The 27,445-nt window shown below is 43.9% G+C and overlaps 1 protein-coding gene across 1 annotated transcript in view; it reads right to left on the bottom strand.

Moving 5' to 3' along the window:
* Positions 1-27,445, bottom strand: part of lgr6 (leucine-rich repeat containing G protein-coupled receptor 6) — a 37,471-nt gene that overhangs the window by 3,965 nt on the left and 6,061 nt on the right. The window contains exons 2-15 of the mRNA XM_087179006.1: positions 18,841-18,912; positions 12,431-12,502; positions 10,380-10,451; positions 6,969-7,184; positions 6,722-6,793; positions 4,642-4,710; positions 4,067-4,138; positions 3,849-3,920; positions 3,388-3,456; positions 2,890-2,961; positions 2,510-2,575; positions 2,320-2,391; positions 1,364-1,435; positions 677-802 (exon numbers count right to left, since the gene is read on the bottom strand). Of these exons, the coding sequence (XP_087035132.1) occupies positions 677-802; positions 1,364-1,435; positions 2,320-2,391; positions 2,510-2,575; positions 2,890-2,961; positions 3,388-3,456; positions 3,849-3,920; positions 4,067-4,138; positions 4,642-4,710; positions 6,722-6,793; positions 6,969-7,184; positions 10,380-10,451; positions 12,431-12,502; positions 18,841-18,912 (1,194 nt within the window). The remainder of the gene's footprint in view (positions 1-676; positions 803-1,363; positions 1,436-2,319; positions 2,392-2,509; positions 2,576-2,889; positions 2,962-3,387; positions 3,457-3,848; positions 3,921-4,066; positions 4,139-4,641; positions 4,711-6,721; positions 6,794-6,968; positions 7,185-10,379; positions 10,452-12,430; positions 12,503-18,840; positions 18,913-27,445) is intronic.

The raw sequence follows: 27,445 nt of genomic DNA on the forward strand, positions 1-27,445 counted from the left end.
AGCACTAATTTGGTCTCCCCATCACTTACATTGGAAGCACATTAGGAATGGATATCTTACAAATGGCCCTTGCAAACAGAAGTAATGATTACAGCAAGAGTTTGCAAAATCAACCAGAATTACCCATCATCCGTAGGGAAAACCTAGCAAAAACATTTGGTTGTCCGACATCTGGATCAACAGTACAGTTTTTTTTTTAAATGGCTCTCTGCCAGGAGTTCTGTTTTGGACAATGTTCTACAGTAATGCTGACATTGCCACTTGATCACCTGCCATCGCCTATGTCTTTGAAACTCACTCTCCAATTTTATTTCACTGCACCTTTCCAGGCCTTCAGGGAGCTTTGTAACAAGAATTAACTTGCTGCCGACGAATGCTTCCTCATTGTTAGAGTTCAGTTCAGGAATGGTTTGCAGGGATGCACTGTAATTAGTCCATTGTCAACCTTGGCTGCTTTTGGTAAATTGAAGTTATTAATAGAAAGTTGTGAGAGGAAGGATAATTAAAGGGATGGGAAGGGATGCATTGTTCCTTACAGCCACAGGACACACACCTGGGTTAGTTATCATCTTAAATCAGTTTCTGGTGAGTGAGAAACCAAAATGCAAAGGTCATGTTGGGGAATACACTTAGTAAGAAAGAATAAGAGATACATGATGGTGTGTGTTTGTGTTACCTCATACGGGGGAAGTGATCAGGACTGAAGGCCTCATATAAATCTGTGTTGCCCCTCAGCTTGAGGTGGGTGAGACTCCCCAAACCTGCAACAGGGACTGAGCTGAGACGGTTCTCAGTCAGGTCCCTGAGATAAATGTAGAAAGAAATTCAGAGAAACAGAAGAGGGTGGTTGTCAGATCAGACCGAGCCAGTGTTTACGACTGTGTTTTCATTTCAGATATAGCCATGGGTCATCCTTGGTAACAAAAGGGCCTTGTCTCTTAGTTATTTTAAACTGTTCAGACAAGGCTCTCTATCAGATTCCCTTCAGATAACACTTCCTGTCAGATGTAGTGTATCTACTTGTTTAGCTAGGCATACGGTACTTCAACCAGTCTTCACACAGGAAAGCAGTTTGTATTGGCATGAGATGAGATGAGTCTCCTTGCCACACAAGTGGGGTTTTTCAAACAATAAATACATATCAGTATTCTCTGTGGACTCAGCCTAAGACAACAGGATTTCAGTGACACACACTGTTAAGTATGGATTGTTTGTATAAGGTCAAGGCTCTGACATACAGCTTAACTTTAATCAAAGATACACAAATTCGGTATGCCTGCTAGGGGATAAGAGCGGCACTGCTAAAGGACCAGATGAAAGCCAGAATAGACTTAGTGACTGCTCTGTAACTGTTGTTACTTACAGTTTAATCAAAGAGTGAAGTGAGGCAAAGGCATCTGGGTGAATCCACTCGATCATATTCCAGCTCAGATCACTGACAACAAAAAGAAAGTGAAGTGAAATGGACTGAAATTACACATTGAATGTCATACTTTGATCACCACTAGATGACAGTAATGGGTCATAAGTGTACAGAATTTTTAACTTGACCAATGCATCCCAACCCCTTTGGCTTATGACCCTTTAAATGATTCAGTGTCTACTTGAGACCCCTCATCTAAGAAAAGTGACTTTTTCTCTCCACAGACTGCTTCTCTTTAATGCTTTTCCTAGGCCTGAATTAAACTCGAAGAGGTAAAACTATCTAATATTTCACATGATAAAAAGCAAAAATCTGAGAAACAATTTTGTGCAGCAGAATTAGGATTTGTGTTTCTTCTCTCCTAATGTGTTGATCATCTGATAAAACCTCAGATATTCACAAGGTGATAAATTAAAGGAAAAGCCAACATAATGTGTCTTAGTAAGGTGTTGGGCTGCCACATGTCGCCAGAAGAGCTTCAGTGCTCGTTGGCATGATTCCACAAGTCTCTGGAGCTTTACTGGAGGGATGAACACTGTTCTTCCAAAAGATATTCCCTCATTTGGTGTTGTAATGATGGTGGATGATGTTGGTCCATAATCTCCCATAGGCAATCAACTGGGTTGAGATCTGGTTACTGCAAAGGCCATGAGCATATGACTCATTTTCATAATCAAACCATTCAGTGACCCCTCGTGTCCTATGGTTGGGCGCATTGTCATGTCCGCTCATTTTTCAGGGGTTTTCCTTTAATTTGTCACCCGTCTGTATCTTGCAACACCTTGGTGGGGTGGTGATCCCCATGTTGGGAACCACTGATGTAGACAATGCATTTCCAAGAAAATATTTACATGCATGTTGGATAAAATGTACAATTACAACAAGAGCTGACTTACAGTGCTCTTAGAGAGGTGAGCTGCTGGAAGGTGCTTGACTCTATCCTCCTGATTTGGTTATGCTGTAGCCCTCTGTTGATGAAAATACATATTGGCATACATAAGTGAAATATAATATCCGGAGGGAAACAGAAAGTATTGATTTTGACGCATGTGTGTGTGCGGTTCAGTCGGGGGTTGAGCTACTCACATCTCCTGCAGTGCGGAGCAGTGGTAAAAACTAGGCAGATCTTCAATCTGGTTGTAAGACAGCTCCCTTCAACAATACACAAAGCACACACACACACAAAGCACACATAAACACAGTGACCAGCTGTGGATTTATAGCGTGGGAAATTATGGGGGTGACAGGATTATTTGGGTGAACAGTCGGCTCTGTGAGCAAGGCGATATAGCAGGACAATGATTTTGTGGAGGAAGGGGGGGTAGTGATTGGATTTCATAGCGAAGTGACTGTACGAATGATTGCTTGGGGGCACAACTCTCCACAGTTGGGTTTTGTGTATCAGTTTTGTACCTCTCACTCCCCCCCTCCCCGGTTTGTGTGTGTGTGTATGTGTGTGTACTCACAGAACTCTGAGGCGAGGCAGCTGCTCACATAGATCCAGAGGGAGAGCTGAGAGACCAGCCCGGGTCAACGTCCTATAGAGAAAAAGTGAATCCTCTGATCATTGTTGAAGTGCAAGCAAGCGAAAGGATCCCCCAGTTCTATGAGTCTAACTTGGTCAGACAGGGAGCTGTAAAGGTTCGCCAAACCTGTCACTGGCTGGCATAACTAACCTACCCCTCCCTATCCCTTTTTCTGAGTCTCCTGTTCTTTTCCTAAAACACATATTCTCTCTTTTTTTTCCCCTCTTGGCTTTCTGTGTGTGTGTCTCTCCTTTTTATCTCTGTTCACACTTTTTCTCTCATGTAAGTGGACTTATATGGGGATTGCATCTCTGCCCTCAACATCAGTGACTTCTCGCATTCTTTGTTGTTGTATGTGTTGAAGCCTCAATCGATGAAATAATACTCTCCGTGTGAGGTTCTGATGGTGTGTGTAGGGGCATAAAGGAAGGCACTCACAAAATTTCCAGGCTGGTGGTTCCTTTCAGATCTGGAAACTCTCGAATCTGGGTTGCTCCATTAAGGGAACTGCAGGAAGAAAATCTGTCAGAAAACTCTCTCTTTTTCTTTCTCTCTCTCTCTCTCTCTCTCTCTCTCCCTCCGGCTCTCACTCACACACATACATGCGTGTGCACACGGACCTTGTCTAACAGCTCATTGCAGCCATCAAACTTTTCCTCCAACATCAACACAGGCTGTTTTGGCTGTCTCTCTAGACATCATAAGTCACACCATTCAACATGTTCTTACAACACACTCTCTCTTACCACATCAGCACGCAGCACAGCAATACGCTAACACAACATCATTCAGTAGGCCATTACACATGTCCACTCAACTCTCACTGCAAGGGACAGAGCATGATTTAAACAGTGTTTGGGCTAACTCACTGGAATGGTTCCTACTGACCGCATACTTACAGTGTGTGCAACTTAGGTAAGAATTGGAAAGCGGATTTTCCCACAAACTGGATGGGGTTCTCATAGAAATGACTGCAAGAAAGAGAGAAATTTTGTTTTGGACATTTTCAGATAAACATGTTTTTGGAACAAGTTGTGTGGTACATAATGGAGACGTTAAATGATGTGTTCATCTAATATGTTCACATTCTAGCATTAAGAGTAAGCATTAAGCTCACATGGTTTGGAGCTGAGGGTTTCCCACGAAGGCCCTCTCAGGGATAGCTTTGATATTGTTGTTATGGAAGCCCCTGCAAATATAAAAACACTCTGTTAGTCTATCAATATGTTTCTGATTGTGTGTGTGTGTGTGTGTGTGTGTGTGTGTGTGTGTGTGTGTGTGTGTGTGTGTGTGTGTGTGAGGAGCGACAGAGTGTGTTTGTGAGCGAGAGGCAAGTCATATGTCCTCATGTTGCACCTGCCATTGCACAGCTGAAAAACATTTTTGGATACATGAGATGTAAACACGCACACATAGGCTGTATCTGTGACACATATGCACATTGCAGAACATCTGCTGAAGCTGAGGGAAAACATGGTTTGTGTGTACGTGCGCGTGCATCTGTGTGTACGTGCAGGCGAGCGGGAGCGTGGGTGTGTAGCCAGCACCTGCTTAGGGCGAGAGAGATTGTATCCGAGTGCCACATTAAAATCACTTAACGGGATTACTCGGGATAACGCAACCACGATAGTCATGTCAGGCAGGTGTGTTTTTGTGTAGGCTATGTGTGTGTGTGTGAGTGTCAGTACTCACAGTTCCTGAAGCTTACTCAGTGTCCTGATGGCCACAGGGAACTCCTGCAGATCATTGTAGTTTAAATCCCTGAGAAAGATGGAGAAGCAGAAAGATAAACAGTCATGATTAAATATATTTACACATTAAGTCCAGGGCATGATGGAGGTTTCATACCCCTGCAATGGAAATCATAATTCATCCATATGCAATATTCTGTGTCTGATTGCATATGTATGCGTAGCCACTTCCTCTCCACTCCGAGAGGCAGACAGCTGAAGAGTGTGAAGTCTGGATGTGACCCTTGACCTTTGCTGCTCTGACCTGATTATTTAGGTCTGTCTCTGATTAGTTTCCCAGGAAACACTGTATCAAAACAACCATTCCTACAGTTGACACAGCTCATATGCAGGTGGCAGGAAAAGGGGTCTCACTGTATTCCTTGTCTGTATATAAGTATGTACTGTGGATGTGCAGGGGAAAAGTGTGTAGTGTGTGTTTGTGCATCCACACAAGTATGGACTTTGCCATATTAAGACATGTACGTGCACTGTATGTGTGCTGTCTTTGAAGATTCTCGGCCATCCAGGTTAAAGGATATCTAACAGTATTAAGTCATACTCAAATGGATTTGTTTTTATTCCTTTAAAGTAGCAGAAAAATGCCTTTGATGAAGTACTGATCGGTATGTGTGTTTTTCAGTGGGTGTTGTGAAATGTTAGTATGTCTAGGTCTGCTGTGTCTTGTTTGCCTATGCTGTTGTGTTTTCCTGCAGTCCTCTGGACGGCTCTTCGTAGTAATGATTTTATAATACACACTAGGGGCTGGGTAGGGTGCTCGTGATGCAGATGGTCTCTCGTATTTCTCATAAGCGAGGCCGCTGTGAGAGATTAACCCCTCATACCAGTGCAATCCCCACGTCAGTGACACCTGTCATCTTATCCCGCTGAATCATCTGTCTCTCCCCACCGCTGACGGCCCGAACACTTTAACACAAACTATTCTGGTCTAGAGAGCTCCATCCCTCTTTTTCTCATTCTCTGGTTTCCCTTCATCCCTTTAATCGTGGCTCCCCTGACTTACACCCGGTTCCCTCACATTTCCCAGCATGGATAATGGCTTTTAAGTTGAGTGTTAAGATGCCCATACGCTTATGAGTTCACAGGCAAAAATACTTGCTTATCTGCACACACATGCATGTGCCCACACACATGCTCATAAAAAGGTACGCATAGTTTTTTTTACACTTCAACAGGTTGTTAAGCAGCATGCCAGAGTCATTTTTTTTTTTTCATCAGACCACCATGAATTTTGCCGGAGACAACGTTGCGCTGTCTCAATTTCTCTCGCTTTCTTTCGCCACCTCTTTCATAAGACTGTGTCAGTTTCCTGTGGTTTCCACAATGGTGTGTGGTTAGGATCTAACTATTGGAGCTACGGCACGTACACTCAAACAACTCTCCTGTAGCCACGCTGAGCCATTTTTGACCTCAGCGCTGCTTAGCAATTACTTTTACAAAACACAGAGGAATCTGTTGATGTTACTTCAAGGTAATCAAAGAGGAACTTTTCATCCTCCCATTGATTTGTTGGTTGTGGTTTTGAGAAACGTTCAAACACCTGCTGAAATTACCAAAACATTAATCATTATGACTTTACGATTTAGCTTTGCACTTCATTATTTTTTATGCTTGGTACATTTGATTTATAAAAACATATTAATTTCAGGTGTTCTAAGTTATGCCAAACACTTTCACACACAAAAAGAAGCAGAGCTGTAGTTAGACACACAATTTGAATAAAATGCTGGCTCTTGGTTTTATTACCTTGTTAAGGTTATACATCAGGGAGTTCTTCATATGTCTTAGGGTTATTCTAAGGCTATGTGATTGTTGTAAACACTACCATACCAAATGAATGTTGATACTTGCTGATACTTTGTCATCACAAAGCCTGCGTTAGTGTTTGGGGAAACAGAGGAGGTACTCATTTGGGTCTATGAAATCATTTCAGGGTGCATACATGTAGGATTGTGTGCGTCCTTGTGTGTGTGTGTGTGTGCGTGCGTGCGTGCGTGCGTGCGTGCGTGCGAGATACTCACAGTGTCTCCAGACTGTGTAAACCTTCAAAACATCTCGCGCCCATGCTCTGGATCTGGTTGTTATGGAGATGCCTGGAAAAAGGCCACAAATATTTTTCAACAAATCAGAAATTACTCTCTGAAAAACGTTTCCACACTACAATCATCTCCGCCCTGTTCTAAGTCAGCGGAACAAATAATTTCTCTGGTAAGTTGAGAAACCCAGACTCAGGAGAGTTTTAAGTAAACAAATCAAGATGTCACTTACAGTACGACAAGGGCGGAGAGATTGGTGAAAGCATAGTCTGGGATGTGAGTGATCTGGTTGAGGGCCAGCGTCATGGCCTGCAGGGAGGGCAGAGAGTCCAGGGCTGTCACTGGGATCTCTGTTAGAGAGTTATCGTCCAACCACAGGTGTCTTAGAGAGCGAACCCCTCTAAAGGTCCCAGCCGGAACCTCAGACAACAGGTTAGCATCAAGACGCCTGCAGGGTGAGAGGAACTGAGCTTAGAGAGATAATTACCAAGTCTAAGTAGAGTATGTTTGCTTATGTGCATGTGTATCGGTGCTTGTGTGTGCGTTAGTGTGTCGTGGCATTGAAGCACTTTGGCTTACAGGAAGGTTATTATGAGAATTACACGCCCTTTATTCTCCTTCTTTCATCTTTGCTGCAACTTCTTAAATGTGTCTCATTATGATTTATTCCCATGCTAAATAAGCCATGTCTAGCTTCACTAGCACAGACATGTATGAAATGTAAGATGACGGAGACACAAACGAGTAGGAACGATTGTGGCGAGCCTGTTTTATTCTACCTCACTTCACCTTGTGTAAAGCCTTCTTCCCTCAACGTCTGGAAAAGGAGAAAGACAGAAGAAGGGAGGAAAAGTTCAAGATGCATCTTCAGCTGTTCTTCCCTCCTTCGCTCTTTCCATTGGAGTCTAGCTGTCGCCCTCAGTCCCTGATGTTTCCACCGCTCAGAAACAAACACAACTCCTTTCAGCTAATGAATTTATGACACCGGACGGACACACACAAACACACACACACACACACACACACTGACTTTCATCTCTTCAGCCATACAAAACCTAACAAACCTTTGTCCCCTCTCTCACTGTCTTCACCCCACAGGCAATGAGTGTGGACTGTGACACACACACACACACACCCCACATAAATGCACACATGCATACACACGGTCCATAGTGATGAATGATCCCCTCGGGGCAGAGCTGACAAGCTGAGACCACTTCCTCCTGCTATTCTTCTTTCTTTGGCCCTTCACACTCATTCATTAATCTCCTTTTCCTCTCTCCGGCTCCTCTTGCACTCACACTTTGTTTCTTACATCTTCATTGATGCACTCCCAGCCGCCGCAAACCCCTTTGCGTCTCACTCCTTAACTCTTGTTCGTCTTTCAAACATCCTCCCTTATCAATCTTCCACCGAGGTTCTTTGATTCTCGCGCTGCAGCTCCTCCTCAGCCTCCCCACCCCTCAGAGGCTTCACCAAACAAACAGCATCATCAAAGTGAAATCTGAACTTGAACTCTGAACTCTGGGCTTTTCTCCCCAGGGAAATTTTCCATCAGGGGAGGCAACTGTATACACTGGCAGATGCTCACACACAAAGGCACACGGAGACACCCTCCAGCATACATGTAAATACACATGAATGTGTGTATGTGCACACACAAGCAGCTTCAAGAAGTTCTCATCTTCTCTACTTCCTGAGCACACACACATTTGTCAGTGCTAAAACATCGTCCTTGTGCATGCTGTGCGCTCCAACTGTGGACATTGTTTGTCCTTGACCCGAATCGCAAGATGAAAGCTACGGAAGACCCATTCAACTTCCTGGTTTGTTCTCCAGGGCAAAAATAATAATTGCTCCTTTGGGTGGACCTGCCAGGTCTCTAGAAGGTCCAGACAGAACCAGGAATGTTCCACAGAAGCCAATAAAGCTACAACTATTTCCTGTCCATCACATCAAGGTCTTAGGTACGATTATAGGAGAGAGAAATAGAGACAGAAAGAGAAAGTTCGCTTAAATGATCCTGGAGATCTGTCAATCTGCCTCCAGTGGTTTAATTTTCTAGATGGTCAAAAACGAGGAACTTGGAGAAGCACGTTTCACTACATTGATTCAAATCTATAAAAACAGGGTTATGTTGATTTAATGTGGCTTGTGGAACTCATCAGTGGTGATTACGCTGCTTAACCTGTGGGTTGGAACCCAAAACACATCTGTCTGCTGTCTGATGGCACCGAACTAAACAACAGCACTCGCACTGCATGTTGTAATTAGCCTGCTCCAAGTGGTGAGACAAATTTCTTGACTCGGTTTCAGTTCTCTGCTGACAAAAGGATTCTTGTCCGAGATTAAGTCATGATTTATTCTGGATGAAAGCCTCCTTTATACATTTATACCAATTTAAAACCCATGTGCTGACTCAGATGCCGTCTCTCTTTCTTTTTACCTGGTGTGTTTTATGTCAGTGAGAGGCGCCGACAAGCTTCACTCTCCAAAGCCTTTCCAGTAATCTCTCTCCACTGGGCTTATCATTACTGTAATGACAAGGTACGTCTCTATACACTGGCTCTGTGTGTGTGTGTGTACTGTGTGTGTGTGTTTCATTACTTGAGACGATCTCTATCTGAAGAAATTAAGAGAAGACCACACATACGCTTGTGCACACACAAAAAACACACACTCATAGACTGAAGACGGAGACATCAACATGAAAAAAAATTGTTAATTCAGACACATGCACACTCACATAAGGACAGCCTGAGCTATTGTGCCTGGGTGTGAGTGCAGTATGTGTGTACAGATGTGTGAGTGTGTGTGCAGGCTTGGTGACTGTATTAAGCGAGAGCAGGCCTGCTTTATACCAGACGGGGAAACGTTGTAGGTGGTAGAGGAGTTCCATGCGCACGCCCCTCCTATGTTACGACTCCAGCAATTTGAGAGCGTCTGTGTGATGAAGGAAACGGCTCTATGGATATTTACAAAGAATTATTAATTTGGAAAGCAGGGATGTGGAGTACGTGTGCGGTACGAAGTTGGGAGAGACGGAGTAGGGGTGAGGAATTACAGATGAGGTGGTCCACATGCACCCGCCCAAACATGCACACAGACACACACACACACACACACACACACACATACAAATGTACACTGACCCCACAGATGAGACAATTAAGCCACCAAACACTCTCATTAGCCAGGGGGATAGCGGTGTGGGTGGTGGGAGAAGAACGGACGAGAGGAGCGGAGGAGGAAGAGAGGGGGAATTGATGGAAAATGGGGTTGTTTCACAGCTCATTGGAGATGCTCTCCCCGGCCTGCAGTGTCTGCTGTTTCCCTCATGGCTTCCAGATGCTACCATGAACTGCACTGACACAGTCAGGCTGTGACTCCTACCGTCAGGCAGTACAGCACTGAACGCAGAACTATTGCTGCCGGCATTGGGGTATGGTCTGTAATATGTCAGTGGTACTCTATACCTGCATTGCGGTTAGAGCTGAGATGTGTGGGTGGGTGGCCAGGGGATGTTTCATTCCCTGCTAGATGAGGTAGAGTAGTATGATTAGTGTGTGTGTGTGTGTGTGTGTGTGTGTGTGTATATATACGTGTGCGTATACGTGTGTGTATAAGAGAGAGAGAGACTCACAAGGACAGTAGGTTGGGTAGATCCCATGGAGCATCATCAGGAAGTCTCTCCAGCTGGTTGTTTTGTAGCATTCTGAAAGGCACATGCAGATTATTCAGTTATAGGTCATACCATATGTCTATAGGTGATGGAGTGTATGTGTTGTGCGCGAGGGCACATCAGGCAGAACAAATAATTCCATAGTGAGGGAAATCTGACACAAGAAGGGAAGGCTTGAAGAGAAGCAGAGAATGAAGGTTAGAGGAAAAGAAAAAGAGAAGCTCCTTGGGTGGGCTGCTGATGTCATTCTCAGAAGAATGGAGCAAAAAAGCGAGGAGGAAGTGGGGAGCAAACAATAGTGCTCTCTCTTTCCTCTCCCTCCCTCTCTTTCTCTGTCTTTCTCTCCCTCTTTTCTTTCAAGTTTTTCATGGTGACCAGTCTCTAGTGTGTTGCTGTCAGCAGTGCCATTATGCTATCGTGGCATCATGGTGCCACAGTAGCCAGTCTTTGTGAGACTGTCGGTGTAACCCCTGTAACGTCACAGCAACAGTTAAATATCTGCTCTTACAGTAAGGTTAATATGTGATAAGAATTCTGTGTCTTTTTGTCTTCGTGAGTATGAAACAATCGTGATGCTTCACTCTGAGTGAAACAGATATTTAATTCCGGAAATGTTAGTTATGCATTCATTTATTTTGCTAGAGGTGATGGATACAATGTTGGCAATGCAGTGCATTCTGCATGTCTCAAGATGTAAAGAGTATATTCTTCCAAATTAATTTACATAACTCAGTGTGTCACATAATTTCATAGTGTAGAGTATTTCACAACAGTGCTCTGTGTAAGATATGATGATTGCTTTAGGGAAGAGAAAATGCTGCTCAGGTTTGAGAGGATCAGGGGAATGTTTCCACTGGGATGATGATGCCATGATAAATACACTCTATTGAGTATTTTCCTGTTTCAAAGAAATTCTCCATGGGGAGCTTCTCTGTACTGCACTTTGGGTTCATAACCTTTCCTCTGTGTTTCTGTATGTGTGTGTGTGTGTATGTGTGTGTCTGTGAGAGAGAGAGAGAGAGAGTCAGAGACCTTGTGGCTACGCTACACAAGGTCAGCAGTTTATCTGTGTTTAACACAGACTGACTTCAACTAATATATTGAGGAAGGAAACGAACAGTTCAGCTGCTCTTAAGTCAAAAAGACCGTCCAATGGTAGCTTGGGTGTCATAGTGTGAAGCATGTATGAATTCAGGATATGTGTGCATGAATTCATAGCTGGTTCACTCATTCTGTCTTGGTGAGTTACACAACACAAGGTGAGAGAAGATCGACTTGTGTTCCTGGTAATCCCCCCAGATTCCCCCAAATTACAAACCACAGTTCTCGAGCTAGGTTTATATTCTGCGGCAGGGCTTCTCAATCTTTTCTCAGCCAGGGTCCAAAAGGAATTGAGTTGGTTGCCAAGGCTCATGAAAACCTCCTTAATACCCTTGTCTTACACCCACTAGAGGTATGGCCACAACTCATTAGATGCCGCACTCACAAGTCAGAAGGTGCTATGGTTTTTATGGTTGCTTTGCACATTTTTGTGATTTAATACTTCACAGCAGTGCTAACAGTTGGTGGCCATGGATCATAAGGCTCTGAATACACTATGAGAAATGGGGTGTTAAGAGAACAGCTTTGAGTGGCTTTTTTTTTTTTTTTTTTAAAGTTCTTTTTTTTTCCTTTTTTTTTTGTCACTTACAGTAATCTCGGTGGGTGGTGTGACTGGGAGGTCCCTGCATTACACCTGTGAGGGTGTGTGTGTGTGTGTGTGTGTGTGTGTGTGTGTGTACACTCTTGCAACTGAAAAAGGGCTTATTTAGGAATGAAGGAGCTGCAAGCAGGGCAGGTCTCCCCCAGCCCATAAACTTTAACTGCAGTTAATGATGCGTGGCCTGTGTGTTTTATTCAAGGCGGGAGCACAGCCCCCTTCCCCCTGAAAGGCTGGAGTGGAACAACCCACCTGGGATGTGGACTGAACCACCAGAGTGGGATAGGGAGGGAGAGAGAAGGAGGTTACTTACAGAACTTTGAGGTTGTGGAGACCCTGGAGAGCGTGGCCTGAGATATACCTCAGCTGATTCCCTGAGATACGCCTAGGGGAGAGACACGGAGATCAAAAAGGAGAGAACAAAATATACAAGTGAAATATGATATACAACCGCATACACAAAAACATTTATAAGTCTCATAAGAGAAGTTTTTTGCCTTTTGTTATACTCTACGTTTTTGGATTGAACTGTGATATGACTTCATCCTTGAGTTCCTGCTTCGGGGTTACTGTTGGGGCAGTATGCAAATAACAATATTCTATTCCATTCAGTGTGGTTGCTATTGGCCCAAAGCACATCCTGAAACCTTAACCAATCCTGGGAGCTCTGATGAGTGAGTAAAGACTGAATTGAATGAGACTGAGACTGGGTCAACAAGTGCAGCGTGGAAGTATATTTGCTTGTGCATATGGGGGTGTGTTTATGTGTGTGTGTATAGAGTAAGGTGTATACTATATGAGTGTGCACGAGCTGGTGTGTGCGCAGTGTGAGTGTGTGTGCTATTTTCCATGTCCTTGAGGTAAATTGGGCTCGTTCTGAGGGGCCTTGAGGACAGCGAGGGAGAAAAACCACACACATTCACACAAGCAATCCAATCAGTTTGTTTATCAAACACAGCACCTAATGGTCATTTGTGAGTGTGTATAAGATGTCCAAATAAATAACATTCAGTCCAGCAGAGTAACTCTCAAGGTCATGAGCTGGAAGCACAGTTTAAACACAGATTTTGTCTTCACAGCTCAAGACCACCCACTTTTATTAAACACACACACACACACAAAAGTTAAAAGTTACTCACTGACATCCTCCTCCTCACGCCGTTGTTCTAAAGGTGACATTTTGACATTTCAGCCTTATGCTAAGCAGCCTGCCTCTGGCTGAGTTTTTCCATCAGTGCCTGGATATTGAAATATTGATATAGAGCGCTGTCTGCCTTTCCAAACCACTATCATCCAGATGGTAATGGACGAGGGCTCCCAGCAAACTCCCTCTGACATCTGACACCCATGTCAACATGTCTCAGTCTCATTACTTTGCAGTGGCAAACCGCACAACCCTCCCCTGTGCCTGCCAAATCTCACACTCAGCACAGTTTAGGACTCTTATAGAGCTCGTATTTATCAACACAAACACACACACACTCTCACCTGCATATACAGATAAATGCACACCCACACCGGCTTACTAGAACAGAAAATGGACTGATCGTTATCCAAGCTATTATGGTGGTATTTAGTCATGCCGCTCAAACCACAGTCAAAACTCATTCAAACAGACGTTGACTGCTCCACATGATGTCTCAATATTTTCTCGGAGATGAAAGACGCAGATGACAGAGGGTTAATCAGTAGCTACTGCAGCGCTTTGACCCTACAAATTCCAATATTCATTCCTGTTTAAAGATAAAGGAGTTCAATTTGCTCTAAGATCTGATTTGCACTCATAAAGAAACCTGTATACTGCCCGTTTGTTGTCCCTCTGAGCACCATAGGTCTGCTACTTCAATACCATTTCAGGTTCCGCTATTGCACAAGCTGGTCGCCAGGGAGCATTTCAATAGCTACTTTTCCAGAGGTAACTGTTTCAATAGGCCTTGCTGAGGTCCTGACACCAGTAAAATAGATCTAAGCCTCTTTCTGCAAAGACCCCTAAGTGCCTTCTTTTGGTTCCTGTTCAAATGCAATGATTGGTTACAGACGCACTGGATGGAAAAAAGATATAGGTAGCACCAAAGAAAAATAAATGTCTTTTCTATGCGGGGATGAGGAGCGCCAGTAATTTAGAGTTTTAGAAAACAAACATTGTAGTTAAGGCCATGGTATGATGTGCATATCGTACTGCCAACCCAGCCTTTCTCTATTAGCTGCACCATTGGAGCCAAAACAGCATTAGAGTGGAATCATGCTTCTTTTTTTTTTTTTTTTTTTTTTTTGCCGACTTCATTTGTCAAATGGATAATTATGTCGAAAGTGAAGATGGATATTGAAAAAGGAAAGAATTGTTCAGGGGTTCTTGATAGACATCAACAGAACACCGGCAGTTGCCATTGACCAACTGTTTCCATGATATCAGCGTGCGTATTTATGTGTGTACGCGTGTGTAAATGATCGCACGTATGAGTGAATGTTCCGCACTTAGCCTCCTAGTCGTTCCACATCAATCTCATTCTAATGAAAGGCGCCTTGCTCTTGTCAAACCGTGGCTCCAACTGTTTTTTCTTTTAATTTGATTTGGGGATGGTTAGAATTTTTCTTGGCCCCTGGACTGCGTAGATAAAAATTCCACCTCAGCATAATTCAACTCTATTGAAGTGATTTATAGATAAAATAACAGAAGCCAGTGTAGTTCAAACGTATGGGAGAACAGAGGGAGGGGTGCTGCTCCTAACAAAGGTGAGACCACCCTGCTATCAGAGCTGATCAGTTAGGGCTTTACTGAAGCATACCAACTTCTGATTGTCCAATGTATTGCCATGTCCTATTGCCTCAAAAGAATAAACAAAACGATGGATTAAAGACCTAGAGAGAGAAGACAGCGTCATATTTTGGGATGCTATCTCAGGCAGTGATAGGACGTCATAGTGGCAGCAGGACCAGGATGGTTGATAGGAGTCAGTGATGAAAGAAGATGAAGAGGATAAACCGGTCTTATCAGAGAGAGGACAGTTCATGTGTGGGTGTATCTGTAGCTACATATGCATGTTTGACCTTTTTCACCCTTGGTCCATCAATAGAAATGTTATCCCTCCTTCTGTTCGGAGGTCCAGCCTCAGGGCCAACCACTTAACCTGGTGTTAACCTCTGAAATTACTGGAGTAAAATATAGACATGTGGAAACAGTGTGTGTGTGTGTGTGTGTGTGTGTGTGCATGCGGGTGTGTGAGATGTATGTGGGTGAGTGTTTGTGGGCGGGGAAAGAGACAAGCAGACAAAAACCAATGTTGGCAACACTAAAAGGAAAAGTTTTAATTGACCTAGATAGTCCCAGATGTGTTGTGCACCTGGACTATCAAAACAGCCAATACTGTAACCCCTTAACCCTCACCTACGTCATACTCCTGGCCTATCAGCAGACAATCTTATCACCAAGGGAAAGACAAGCAGGGCAGCATTGGCCTCCACTCACCACTTCTCTCCTCTTACATTTGGATTTCATTTGTGTGATAGCTGGAGAGCACCTTAGTGTAATCTCACAGGGCTGGAGAAGCCCAGGCAGTATGGATATTCCAGAGTGGGGCGATACTGACGAGACGGATTTATCAGAATTTCGGTGTTAAGCTGATAACCGAAGCTAGCACCATATTCTACGCACATTCATTTGCACTGATAGGGGGTTTTTAAAAAATCCAGTGAGATTGTTTTACCTGTCAGGTCGCTCTGAATGGTCTGATTTCAGCTCTGTATTTAGGAGGTGAGTGATAGCTACAGATAATGATAAGATGAGCATGAGAGACTCGGCTGATTACGAAGGGAGTCAAAAGAAAAAGGTGGAGGGAAATGTGATCTCCGGAGGTACAAACAGCATCGACTTTGATACAGATGATAGCCAGAAAGCAATGTCGCCTTCTGAGGTAGTTTTCAGGAAGGGCTTCTAGGGGGACAGTTATGCCTAAAACTACCCCCTTTTACTTCCAAGTTGCAATTAGATCACAAATAGATAGTGTTTGAAGAGAGGGGATGTCTTTGATATGTCAGGTAGATGAGCAACCAGTCTCAGAGTCTGTACCTGAGTGCGGGCATTGCTGCCCTCTCATTAACCCATAGACACGCAGCGTGCCTCTCAGTCGCCTCTCTTCATGTACCGTCTGACAGTTGCGTGCAGGTTTGTGTATTTGAATTAAGAGGTGATTCACTGATCAAAGCACTAAATGAAGGCTTAATAAGAGGGATCTGAGATCATACAATAATATTTAGAAATAAGGCCTTTGAGTTAGAGAAAGGCCTGGAGGGCGGGGCGATTACACTTACATCTTATTATTAATATTAATGCCGCAATGAATCAAAGGGAGGTTTAGCCTGGCGAGATTTGCTACCTGCTTTGTGAAGTAATTTAATCACCTTATTTGAGGTTCAAAGGGATTAGTTGTTTGCACTTTGATACTAAAGAGTTGAGAACTGAGCGAAGAGATGAGAGGCAGCGTGATATCGTTTCCATTTCTGAGCAGTGCTTCAGAAAGATCCTCTCTATGTGGCTCATAAGATTTTATTCCCTCTCCTCCCCATAGTGTACAACTGAATGAAAGCTGGACTTCTTGCCATAAGCAGATGTGTTTTGGTTTGTAAGAATTTGGAGAGCACCCAAAAAAGCAGAAAAACTATGAAAGGCAGCAACTACAGCTTGCAATAGCCTGCAGTGAAATGGAGATGGGGGGATACAGAAATGAATTGGAAAGGAGGGAGATAGAGTGAGGGAGAGCAGGCAGGGAGGTAGAGCCCAACATCAAACAATTTATCACTCTACCAGTCACAACATGCCTGGCCCTTGCCTTTCCCTGTGCTACCAACAAGTGCTATCGACCCACATCAAACGCTCTCTCTCAAGCCGACCATATGTGTGTTTAGAGCCTCAGTTTGATTTTCTAAGTGCTATAAGTTGTTGTAATTATAATGTGTTTACCATAACCTGCCATGCTTCATCTTTCCAAACATTCTTAGACGTGAGTGGATGTCAGAAATGTGCTTCTCCTTTCAGCCCCAGAGATGGTCAGCAGGCTATAAAAATTGGCTTTGGGGCAGGAACATCCTCCTTGGAAGAGTTACAAAGCAACAGAACGTCTCCATAAAATGTCAGAACATGAGAGCAATACAGAGGAAGGAAGATCAACAGGGTTGTAAAACACTGGGAGGATTATGTCTGGACAAACACGGCAGGTGAAGCTGCATCCAAGACCCCCACCCCCGTTTCCCCAATGCAGCCAAATGTCAGCTTTAATGTTCAGCATCACTCTGCTCTGTGTGTTTCTGATTATTACGCCATCAGCAATGTCTGACCTTTACCATTTTCACGACAGCGAAAGTTCACATCAGCAATTCAAGTAATGTCAATGAATCAAAGTCTTGAATTTAATTCTGTAACTTCAAGGTGTCATAAAACTTCGCTCAGCTTTGTTCTACTCTTCAGTCCCAGTTTGACTGTGATTCAAAGTCAACTGAATGGTTATCCAGCAAACCTTTTGCTTTCATCATCATTAGCTCATGCCTCACAGGCTGCAGCTGCAAGAATTAGCAAAGAAAACAGCGGACTGTTCAAACACCCCATGCAGACACACACACACACACACACACACACACACACACACATACTCTGCAGGCTTCAGAAGTGAAAGAATCAGGTGAAGGCTGCAATACACACATAAGCCCCCATGAATTACTACACACTTACACACACGCATTCACACCCTTGGGGCAAATCTGCGGGCAGCCTTTGTCAAACCGAGACTTAGCCAAATTCTGCTGAGTGGTCAGATCAGATATCGGTGAGGTCCACCGAAAAATGTGTTCAAAACGTTTTGGGATTTTGCTACAGCATGTGTTCTTTCATCAGCCCTGTGAGAATGAAACCAATACTTTTGACTTTGTGAAGTGCTGACCAAACTGTGTGTTTGACTTTTGACGCAGAGGCAGAGTCAAATGAGAGTCTTGTTTGCTTATTTTGAGATCAGATATACCCAAATTCAAATCATATTTAAGTTAATTTTTACAGTTTTACAGTACAGTTTTGTTGGCAACAGATTGTTTATTTTGTTAAATTACATTTTTGGTGGAAAAATATTGAATGTTACCAACATAGAAAAGTATTAAGAATCATGTCTGTTTTGGCATTTAACCCATTTAGTGTCTCAGCAACTATATTTCTAATTAAACCCAGCCATACATACACCTAAGGCTATAAACAAAAACAAAAAAAAGATCTTTGCTCTCTTTTCTCTTCCTCAGTCCTTTCCTGACGTTCTCCTATAGTGTGTGTTTGTCTTGGCAAGGGCTCGTGTCTACGTGTATACTGCTCCTGCTGAGCTCTCCAGCTGAAACAAAGTCAAGGAGCGCAAGAAAAGCAGCGGCTTGGATGCTGAGCACAGAACCTGCTCTCTAAACACTTTGAGGACCATATATTCCCTCTCTGAGTGAATATCAGAGAGTATATTCACTCTCTGAGTGAATATCAGGTTCCCTTTCGCCTCCCTCTGTAGACATCCCACGATATACTAGTATATTGCTGCAGGCAGTTTCTTGGTAGGAGAGATCAGAGGCAGGCCAGAGTCATCAATCCCCATCACCGAGGTCTGCACATATCAGCGGCTCGGGGAACGACTGTTTCTTGTCATGAGTGAGTTGTGGCTATGGAAGTTTAATAATTGAACGTGAGGTGAATGATTTTGTACTCACAGTTCTGATAACAGGTGTAATCGGTGGAAGGCTCTGGGTTGGATCTCACTGATGTTGTTCATACTCAGATCCCTAGAGAGAGAAAACAGGGAGCATCAATATCAAAGTATCAATCAGCGTATACCTTATCGATGTTCTTTTCAGGTACTCTGGACATGTAAAATTACAGATGTTTGAATGCTTTTCACATGGAGATCAATCATCAAGAGTGGGAGTAGGACTCAGAGAGGTTAGAGGGGTAGGTAGAGAGGTTGGAGGACGAAAGGGAGGAGAAGGAGATGTAGATGAGAATTTTCCCCAATGAATCATTGTTGGGCAGCTGTAATTTCCTCCTCGTCCCAGTGACTCTTTCTCTTTTCCAGATGTCTCACAAGATACCTACTCTTATATCTGACCCCTCAGTCTCCCTTCATATCTATCTCTCTTTCCCTCTCCATCTTGCTCTCTCCCTCTCTCTCCTTTTTTTCTGCCCCAGGTTTCTCAGGAGACCACCTCCTTCCCCCTTTTGTTCAGAGCTGTAACATAGACACACTCCATTTCTCTCTGTCCCTCTGACACACACTCTGACGTGAGAGGGTGTGTTGTGGGGTGAGTGTTGACGCAGCTGCGCTGCGGTCAAAGAGGGAGAGGTGCAGGATGCTCGGATACATGCATGCATGCACACACACACACACACACACACACACACGTTCAACACACACGGACAACTTATGTGTCAGCCTCTGGTAGAAAACATATATAACCTTGTGGCACCAGTCATGTAAGGTCATCTCTTTGATAAACACAATGAAAGCAAGGAGGTGTTACGTCACCCCTTCTTTGCTTTCACAGCCCTTGGGGTCCTGCATGAGTCTTCAAGAGTGAGGCTTGTATGTGCGTGTGTGTCTGTGTGTGCGTGTGTGTGTATCTGTGTGTGTGTGTGTGTGTGTGTGTGTGTGTGTATGTGTATATGACACTAACCATTGCTCATAAAGCCAGACCACCGGGCTAGCAAGTGTAAACTGTGCTCTCAGAAGCTCTTCGCATTTGGGAGTTTTGACACACGGGCTGTTTGTTTGTCAAGGCAGCCAAGCTGACGGGGGGCTGGATGGATCTATCCACAGGCGTGATCTATATTCACCTTCAGGGGAGATGTGGAAAAAAACACTGCACAGCAACACGCTCTTCACAAATTTGGGTATTTGAGTTGCCAGTCATATTTAGCAATTGTGACAAATCCCATGCACCAACAGCTTGTTACCTTGTCAAAGTTTAACACTAGGCTCTGGGATGTGGTGGGAGGAGGTGTGTTCTCAACATTTGAAGAGCTTGCCGTCTCTACCATGTCCTTTTTGCCATGAGATTTTGTAGGTCAGATAATTATGTAGTCTTTTTACAGCCTCTGCTGACATCGACTATTTTCCTTATGAAAGCATAATGATGGCATGTTAGTTTCCATGCACGGGAATTTCCTGTTACGGATGCCCCCCTCCTGGGAGGTCCGACTGAAGAGAGAGGGGGTTCAAGGTGTTACTCAAGGACACATGCGGCCTGGATGCTTTCGATCAGTCAACCAAAAATGGTTCCATAGAACAAAGTAGGGAATTAATCTTCCCGTGTCATTACTCACATCACCATTACTTTATTGCATGTTTTGATACGCAGGTCCCTGTGTTATTTGTACCTCATGCACTGCTGGCACACCATGAGCACAGGAGTGTCATTATACACACTTATGTCAACTGTGGAGAATGGTTCATATTGATAGCTTTTGTGAGTAATGTGCCATAAAAAGGTAGCAATGGGCAAATAAAAGAGGAGAATAAGGGGATCACAAGTCAGAGTAAACAATGTGGTTGTAAAACACTTAATAAAGGCTTTACAAATGTTTTACGGGGTAAAGGAAATTCGTTCAACTTGTTTGTAAGGCTTTAAGGATACAGACAAGGTTGCTGTGAATAGTTGAATGTAATCCAATCTTTGTGACAAGAAAAACTCCATGCATCTTTTAAACTCAAAGCGTATGTTGTATATTCTCTGAAAATGTTGCTGTTGCATGTGAATGACACATAGCTGAACTAACAAAGCAGTAAACATGGTAAATCTAGAATATATGGTATAATCTTTTTTCAGGTGCACCTCATCAGCTTCTTTAAGCAATGTAATACGTTTCTTAAAAAATAATAAATAAAAGTAAAATAATCAAGCACATAACAAATAATATGTGAATTATTACTTTTTACATGTTACGACCTCAAACACTGTTGCTGACATTCCCATGCTATCATGGGACCTTGAGCCTAGCTCTCCACAAACGCTCTGCGGTGATGTCATGTAAATTATATGCTTCATGTCTGTCCCATTTTTTGGCAAAATCTGCTCGAGCTCCAGGCAGTAATTTGGGAACGAATACAACAAGTGTAATGCACTACTGCTTGATTAAAGTCAGAGGTAAATATAAGTGATAACAAAGTTGCCATGGAAATTACACAGCAAGCAGTAACAGTGAATAAATTGACATAATCACAACTGGGTGACATCACTTATGACACAGGAAGCTCACACGGGGCCTCGTGAACAATATACATACACACCTTAATCCTATTTATTGTCTGTGTACTAATACTCTACTGAGAAAAATATTTATCAGAACATTCAAGAGGGATCATTAAGGCATAGCAACACACACATGCAGACACACACACACACACACACACACACACACACATCACCCAGCTTCTGGGGATGCGCCCATGGATGGAGACAGCTCGCCGTTATCTGGTCCTGATTAAAGAAGCCATAAACAAACGTTGTGTGAAGTCCATAACAGCGGCCTCACTCAGACAGAATAAACACGCAGCAAAGGAGAGAGAAAATGTTTAAAAATAAAGACACACAGTGGTGAGTCATGGGGAAAGGTTGAATGCAGCTCAGCTCGGCTGTGCTCTCCAACGAGCTCATTGGGAAGCCGGAGAGAGAGAGAGAGACATTTCTGCTGCGCAGGCCAAGGCCTCCGCTGACAACTTGACGTATCGTTGGAAGGCGCTGCGCTATGGCTTGTTTTTAAAATCAAATAACAGCTGTGGCTTTTTTAAACCATGATAATTATGATTGATGACTACCACATGTGCATTGTGTCGGCTGGCGCTGTGACGTGCAGATATTTTCAACGCAAATAAACGGCCACAAAAGAATTGAGAAAGAGAGCGGTTAAAGATTTTGCAGGCTCCGCAGCGTAGGGGAGTTTCAAAATTAGAATTGGGGTTTCTGTGTCCCCATTTTATGGGCATCTCTAATGTCTGAGTGTGTGTGTGTGTGTGTGCGCGTGTGTGTCCTGTGTGAGAGACTGTAAGTATGTGTGTCAGTATCTGTGTCTGTGTGTGCAGTGCAGTATTTTTTCCATTTATAGGTGGCTGCGGTGTGCGTGGTAAGATGTCTGTCGCTCATTTTCACACCCCTATTGTTTTCCAGTGAGCCTGCAGATGTGGTGGGTACAGTCCCTGGTTGCGCTTTCACCACATCATACATGGACACTGCCGGGGCATGGCAACGGATTGCTCTGTGGGTCTGTGTGTGTGTGTGTGTGTGTGTATGGGGGAGAGAAGTGAACTACATGTGGTTTCTTCTCTTCATTTTTCCTGCAAGCATTCAGTGGGGAACTATCCTGCCCTATCTTGGCCATCACGGCGTCAAGAAAGGAGCCTGATATTGCTCGCGGAACAACACATCTCTCAACCGACAAGAGGCACACAGGCCGTCTGGTCCCCTCAGATCTCTGTCTGCCGCTGAATGACGAACTGAAGACTCCTGAGCAGCATTAGGAAGAAAGGATGCAGACATGGAGACCCATGTTCATCCCTCAACAAACACGCTCACAAATGTGCCTCACAACTTTTCTTTTTTTATCCCCCCTTTGCTCTGAATCAACAGAAGGACTGTCAAAGCCTCGGTGATCTCTTCCTGTTTCCCGGGGGGGAGGAATTCGATTTTCATGAGCGTTCATGTAATTTGTGTGTTTTAAGTACAGTGGCTTGTGTGAAATTGAGGCCAATACTGCAGCAATTGGAGGAGAAAAAAACGAAATGGACATTTTCCCATTCCTATTCCCTCCATTGTTCTGTGATTTGTAGATACACAATATGTTCTGATAGATGGTTTAGTATTTCCTCTCCGAAGTGTGTGCATGCTTATGTGCATGTGAATGTAAGAGAGGAGGCTTTGGCATGGGAACAAAGCTAAAGCACTAGATATTCGACTGCTTTATGCTGTGATTAATAGAGTCACCATGATGGGGAGCTTGTCTTAAGGGGGGAACGGAAGCATGAAGAAGCAGAGGTACATTTCCATTCATCGGCCTTGGCCCTTTCTCTCTCTTCTGCCACTCTATCGCTCACACTCACTCTTTCTCTCCCCATCTCCGTTTCAAATTTCGACCAGAGCATGAGGTTACACAGTTACAATAATGTGATTTATCATATTTCCTCTTCGCCGTCAACAGAACTACTGAAGTATGTTATCGGTTGCGTGATCAAAGGCAGTGTGTGTGTGGGTGTGAATGCGCCCCTAGCTCCATTGTAGCCAATTTCAAACTGGAAGCATTTCTGACAAGAGCTGGTGATTTAGCGCAGCAAAACAACTGGCCACATCATATGAAAAACACCCCTGTTTATGTTCAGAGACGTACAGTCATACAAACACACACACACACACAAACACACACGCGCACACGCTACATCCACAGGCACTTATACACACTCCAGGCTCCGGGTGGCTTTTGTGGGGTGGCTGATGGACCACCCTGGTGGGTGAATATACCCTCAGACTGGGACAGATGTGATCAGCAGTCAGGTGTCTGTTTCTAGCATCACTGCTGAAATGTGTCAGTCAGACAAAGTTGAGCAGGAGCTGCCTGAGGAGAGATGACTTGATACAGTTCCATTGTCTCAGGGCAAAAAAAAAAAAAAAAAAAAAACATTGTATGGAAAAGTTAAGTACATGCAGGTACTGTACATAACAATGCAGGCGTTGCTGCCCTTGAGAGGGATGTTGTCCATAACCCTCTCTCTCTCTCTTACATATACACATCTCTTCACCAGAGCCATACCCTGAGGTCTTCCTTCTCACTTCCTCCTCTGCTCTCTCTCTCTCTCTCTTTCTTCTTGCCTCCCAGTCAATCCCTTTCTCTCTCACTCAGGTGGAGAGTCTTACCAAACAAACAGCCAATAATGGCAGTAAGCTCGACGCCTTTGAAGGCGGCTTATCTGTGAGGAACATTAGAGTAATAGATCTTTAGTGGAAATCAACAACCAGAGCCTTGCCCAGAGGGCAGGAGTTCTGCACTAGCGGTGCTTGAGCCACACCTTGGCTGTCTCTTACAGTAAATATGACAGTAATGTCTTCAGTCGGATTCAGCCAGTCTGATCCTCTCCGCTTAGTTCTTTGAAACAGTTAAGGCCACGATGAAAGAGGATCTTTTATGCCACACAATGAAACTGGTAGTCAATGCTCGGGCGCCGCCTTAAAGAGGGCCTAAATGGTTGTGTGAATTTGTGTGTGTGTGAAAGAGAGAGAGAGAAAATGTGTGTGTGTGTGTGTATTGTGAGTGAGGGTGAGGTCTAAGTGTGTTTGCTTTTTTTTCTATCTGAATAGACTGACTGCTCTGGCATTCAGTTTCTCTCGCAGTCACACATGAGCTTGCACACACACACACACATACGTGCACACACACAAACACACACACAGACACACACAAAGAGTCAGGAAGGAGGGTACAATGCTGTCCTGCCCTCCTCCTTCCTCTAAAGATGTGTTTTTTTTTCTCCCTCTCTCCCAGACTTCCTGGGAGGGGTACACTGCCCTTTGTGTCCGAAGGCACTCTCTCTTTATCGTTCCCTCTCTTTTTCTCTCTCTCTCTCTCTCATATTCACGGGGCACAAAGAGCGAGGGAGAGGGCGAGGAGAAGTCTTTCACCTGGACAAGGAGGGCCACGGAGAGGCCTCGGCCACAAAAGAGCAGAGAAACAGGGGGGGGGGGGGGAGAAAAGACGAGATAACAAGGCCGAAAGGGAAGATGCGTCTATGTTTTTGTGTTCCCTTTTCCGCTTGCTGCGGTTTAGCGGAGAATGACAGGCGGATGTCTGGGTGGAGAGAGCGGCTGTTTAGTCTGAGGCCATGTCATGGGAAACATATTCATGCCCTCTGGGACTTATTCATACCTCGGTATACCGCACACACACATACACACGTGCATGTACACACTCTATGTCCGTTCCTTGTCCTCCCACACACACACACACACACATACACACCCTGTCATGAGCAAAAGGGGAGGGGGGTGAAAGGTCAAGCACTTCAGTAATGGAACAGGAAGTGTTGGAACAGTCAGCGCTACACAACCTACAACTAACTCCAACATGTGGACAGGACTGACAGGCAGCTGTTGTGGGTAGGACATAGCTTTGGAAGGCAGAACGGCATTCATAGCCCTGCCCATAGTCCACTAATCTGTTGTTTTGCATGTATATTTTGTCTGGCTTTCATATATGTTTGTTACATGATAAGTGCCAGAGCTTTTTTTGTTTCTCTCTAAACCGAAGCTAACAATTCGTGCCACATAAAAGAAATGTTTCAAGAACACAGGATAAACACATGCCACTGATGTGTGGAAAAGGCTTACAAATTTCACCACTTTTCCACACATCCTGAAAAGGTATCTCTTACAGAGGGTTTTTTTTTTTTTTTTTTTGCTGCACACTGATTCGAGGCAGATTCTCAGCAGTGGATACAACAGTAAATGAAACCCGATGAGTATTAGTGTCAGGCTCTATTATGACTTCATTTGGTTGAATGGCAGAAACAGGAGGACACTGGATCTAGTTAGAAGACTGCTCAAATCCACTCCTGGCTCACTCCTCCTTAACTGCTGCGCTCACAGATCTATGATCAGCTCATCTGCTCCATATATTTAACTGTACCCACGGATAACATCTAGAACTGAACTTAGATCAGCACTCGATGAAATCTTATCCCATACCAATGAGGACATGTGGCTGCTGTTGGTTTAAAGAGATTTAGTTTGGCCCCTTGCCACGCATGTAAAAAGTCCAGATTTCCTCTTTTGCTCCTTCTCAGACATGTAATAGAGACATGAGTAAGTCTGGCTGCAGTTGCTGAGGCTCTGCAGTGGCCGAATTCCCTCCAGCCTCCCTTCACAGCAGATGGAAAATACACCTGTGAAGTCCAATTGTAGCGAGAAGTAATACTATTGCCTTATGCCACCAGTCAGTGACCTGACTGCTGTTTCTGCATTCAGGTCAGTTAAACGAATCCTCCGAAATTAAGACTTCTGAAAAAAGATTTTATCATTCTTTCTCTCCCTTCTACATTCATCTCTCCACCTTCTGTTTTCTACATCCCATCTTCCATTTCCTGGACATTCCTGTACCATTACCCACATTTGGCTATGCTATATATGTGTGTGTGTGTGTGTGTGTGTGTGTGCGCCCTGAGGTGTGTGCACATGTGTGTGACATTTAAGTGTGTCTGCGATTGCTTCTTTGTTCCCTTTAGCTAACTCCCGTCCCAGTGGCCCATTCTCCCGACCTAATCCCTGCTAGCGTCGCTGTATCAGCACTGCTCTGTGGGACGCTTTGATGCTGCACAGGGAGATTGGATAGGGCATTAACCATCATTAAGTCAGTATGTGCATGTGATTGTGATTGTGATTGTGAGTGTGTGTGTGTGTGTGTGTATCCAAGCAAGGATATGTGTACCTATATTCATACTTGTGTAATGTCTTTCCTTGTGTGTAATGTGCACATAAGGGTCTTGTGGGTACATGGGTGTGTGTGTGTGTGTGTGTGTGTGTGAGAAAGAGAGAGAGAGAGTGTGTGTACGCTGTTGGAAAGGGCATTAAGTATCATTAGATTTCTTACTAGTCATCACCTGCACACCGCCAGCCCCACATGAGCCACTTTAGTCAGCAGGCCGGGCCAGCGATCACACAGATACGGAGACAGAGACAGACAGACCCATGTTGAAGGAACTTAGAGAGCTATGTCTCACACACTTTGCAATCAACACTCGCGTAAGCATTCTCATTTATGCATTTAGCTCATAGTTTTTGGAGATTATTGAGTTCATTTGAGTTATAAAATTAGGTGAAATAAGAAAGACCATTTATTTATTTATTTTTGATCTAAACAGCAGCTCAGTTCTGTTTTCTCTTCATTCTTTTCTCAGCGTTTTAGTACCAAAAATACTTTCTGCGTCGTTAACTTTTAGAATTGTTCAAACTAGCCGTTACATGGGGCTTTATAGAGGCGGGAAAAGAAAAAGGGTCAGGGTTAGAAGAAACAGACGAGATGAGACAAAAACATGAGACATTTCAATGAAAACAGTTTTAAGATGATTGTAAAAAAAAAAAAAAAACTGTGGGAGCCTCATGCCAACTTTGAGGAGCAACAACAGCAAAGAGGATCTTCTGTCATTCGAGCTGCAGTAAACAGCGTCTTCTTGCAGCAGAAAACGGAACAACTTGTGTGGAGACATAAAATCCTAAAGTTGTTTTAAACCAAACTGCTCCGTTTCAGAAAATGTGGTGAAAATTGATACGACTAGTCTAAAGC

The sequence above is a fragment of the Seriola lalandi genome, unplaced genomic scaffold, assembly GCF_002814215.2.
Source record: "Seriola lalandi dorsalis isolate HSWRI2012SDOR001 ecotype SW California unplaced genomic scaffold, Sedor1 jcf7180002054767, whole genome shotgun sequence".
Taxonomy (NCBI): domain Eukaryota; kingdom Metazoa; phylum Chordata; class Actinopteri; order Carangiformes; family Carangidae; genus Seriola; species Seriola lalandi.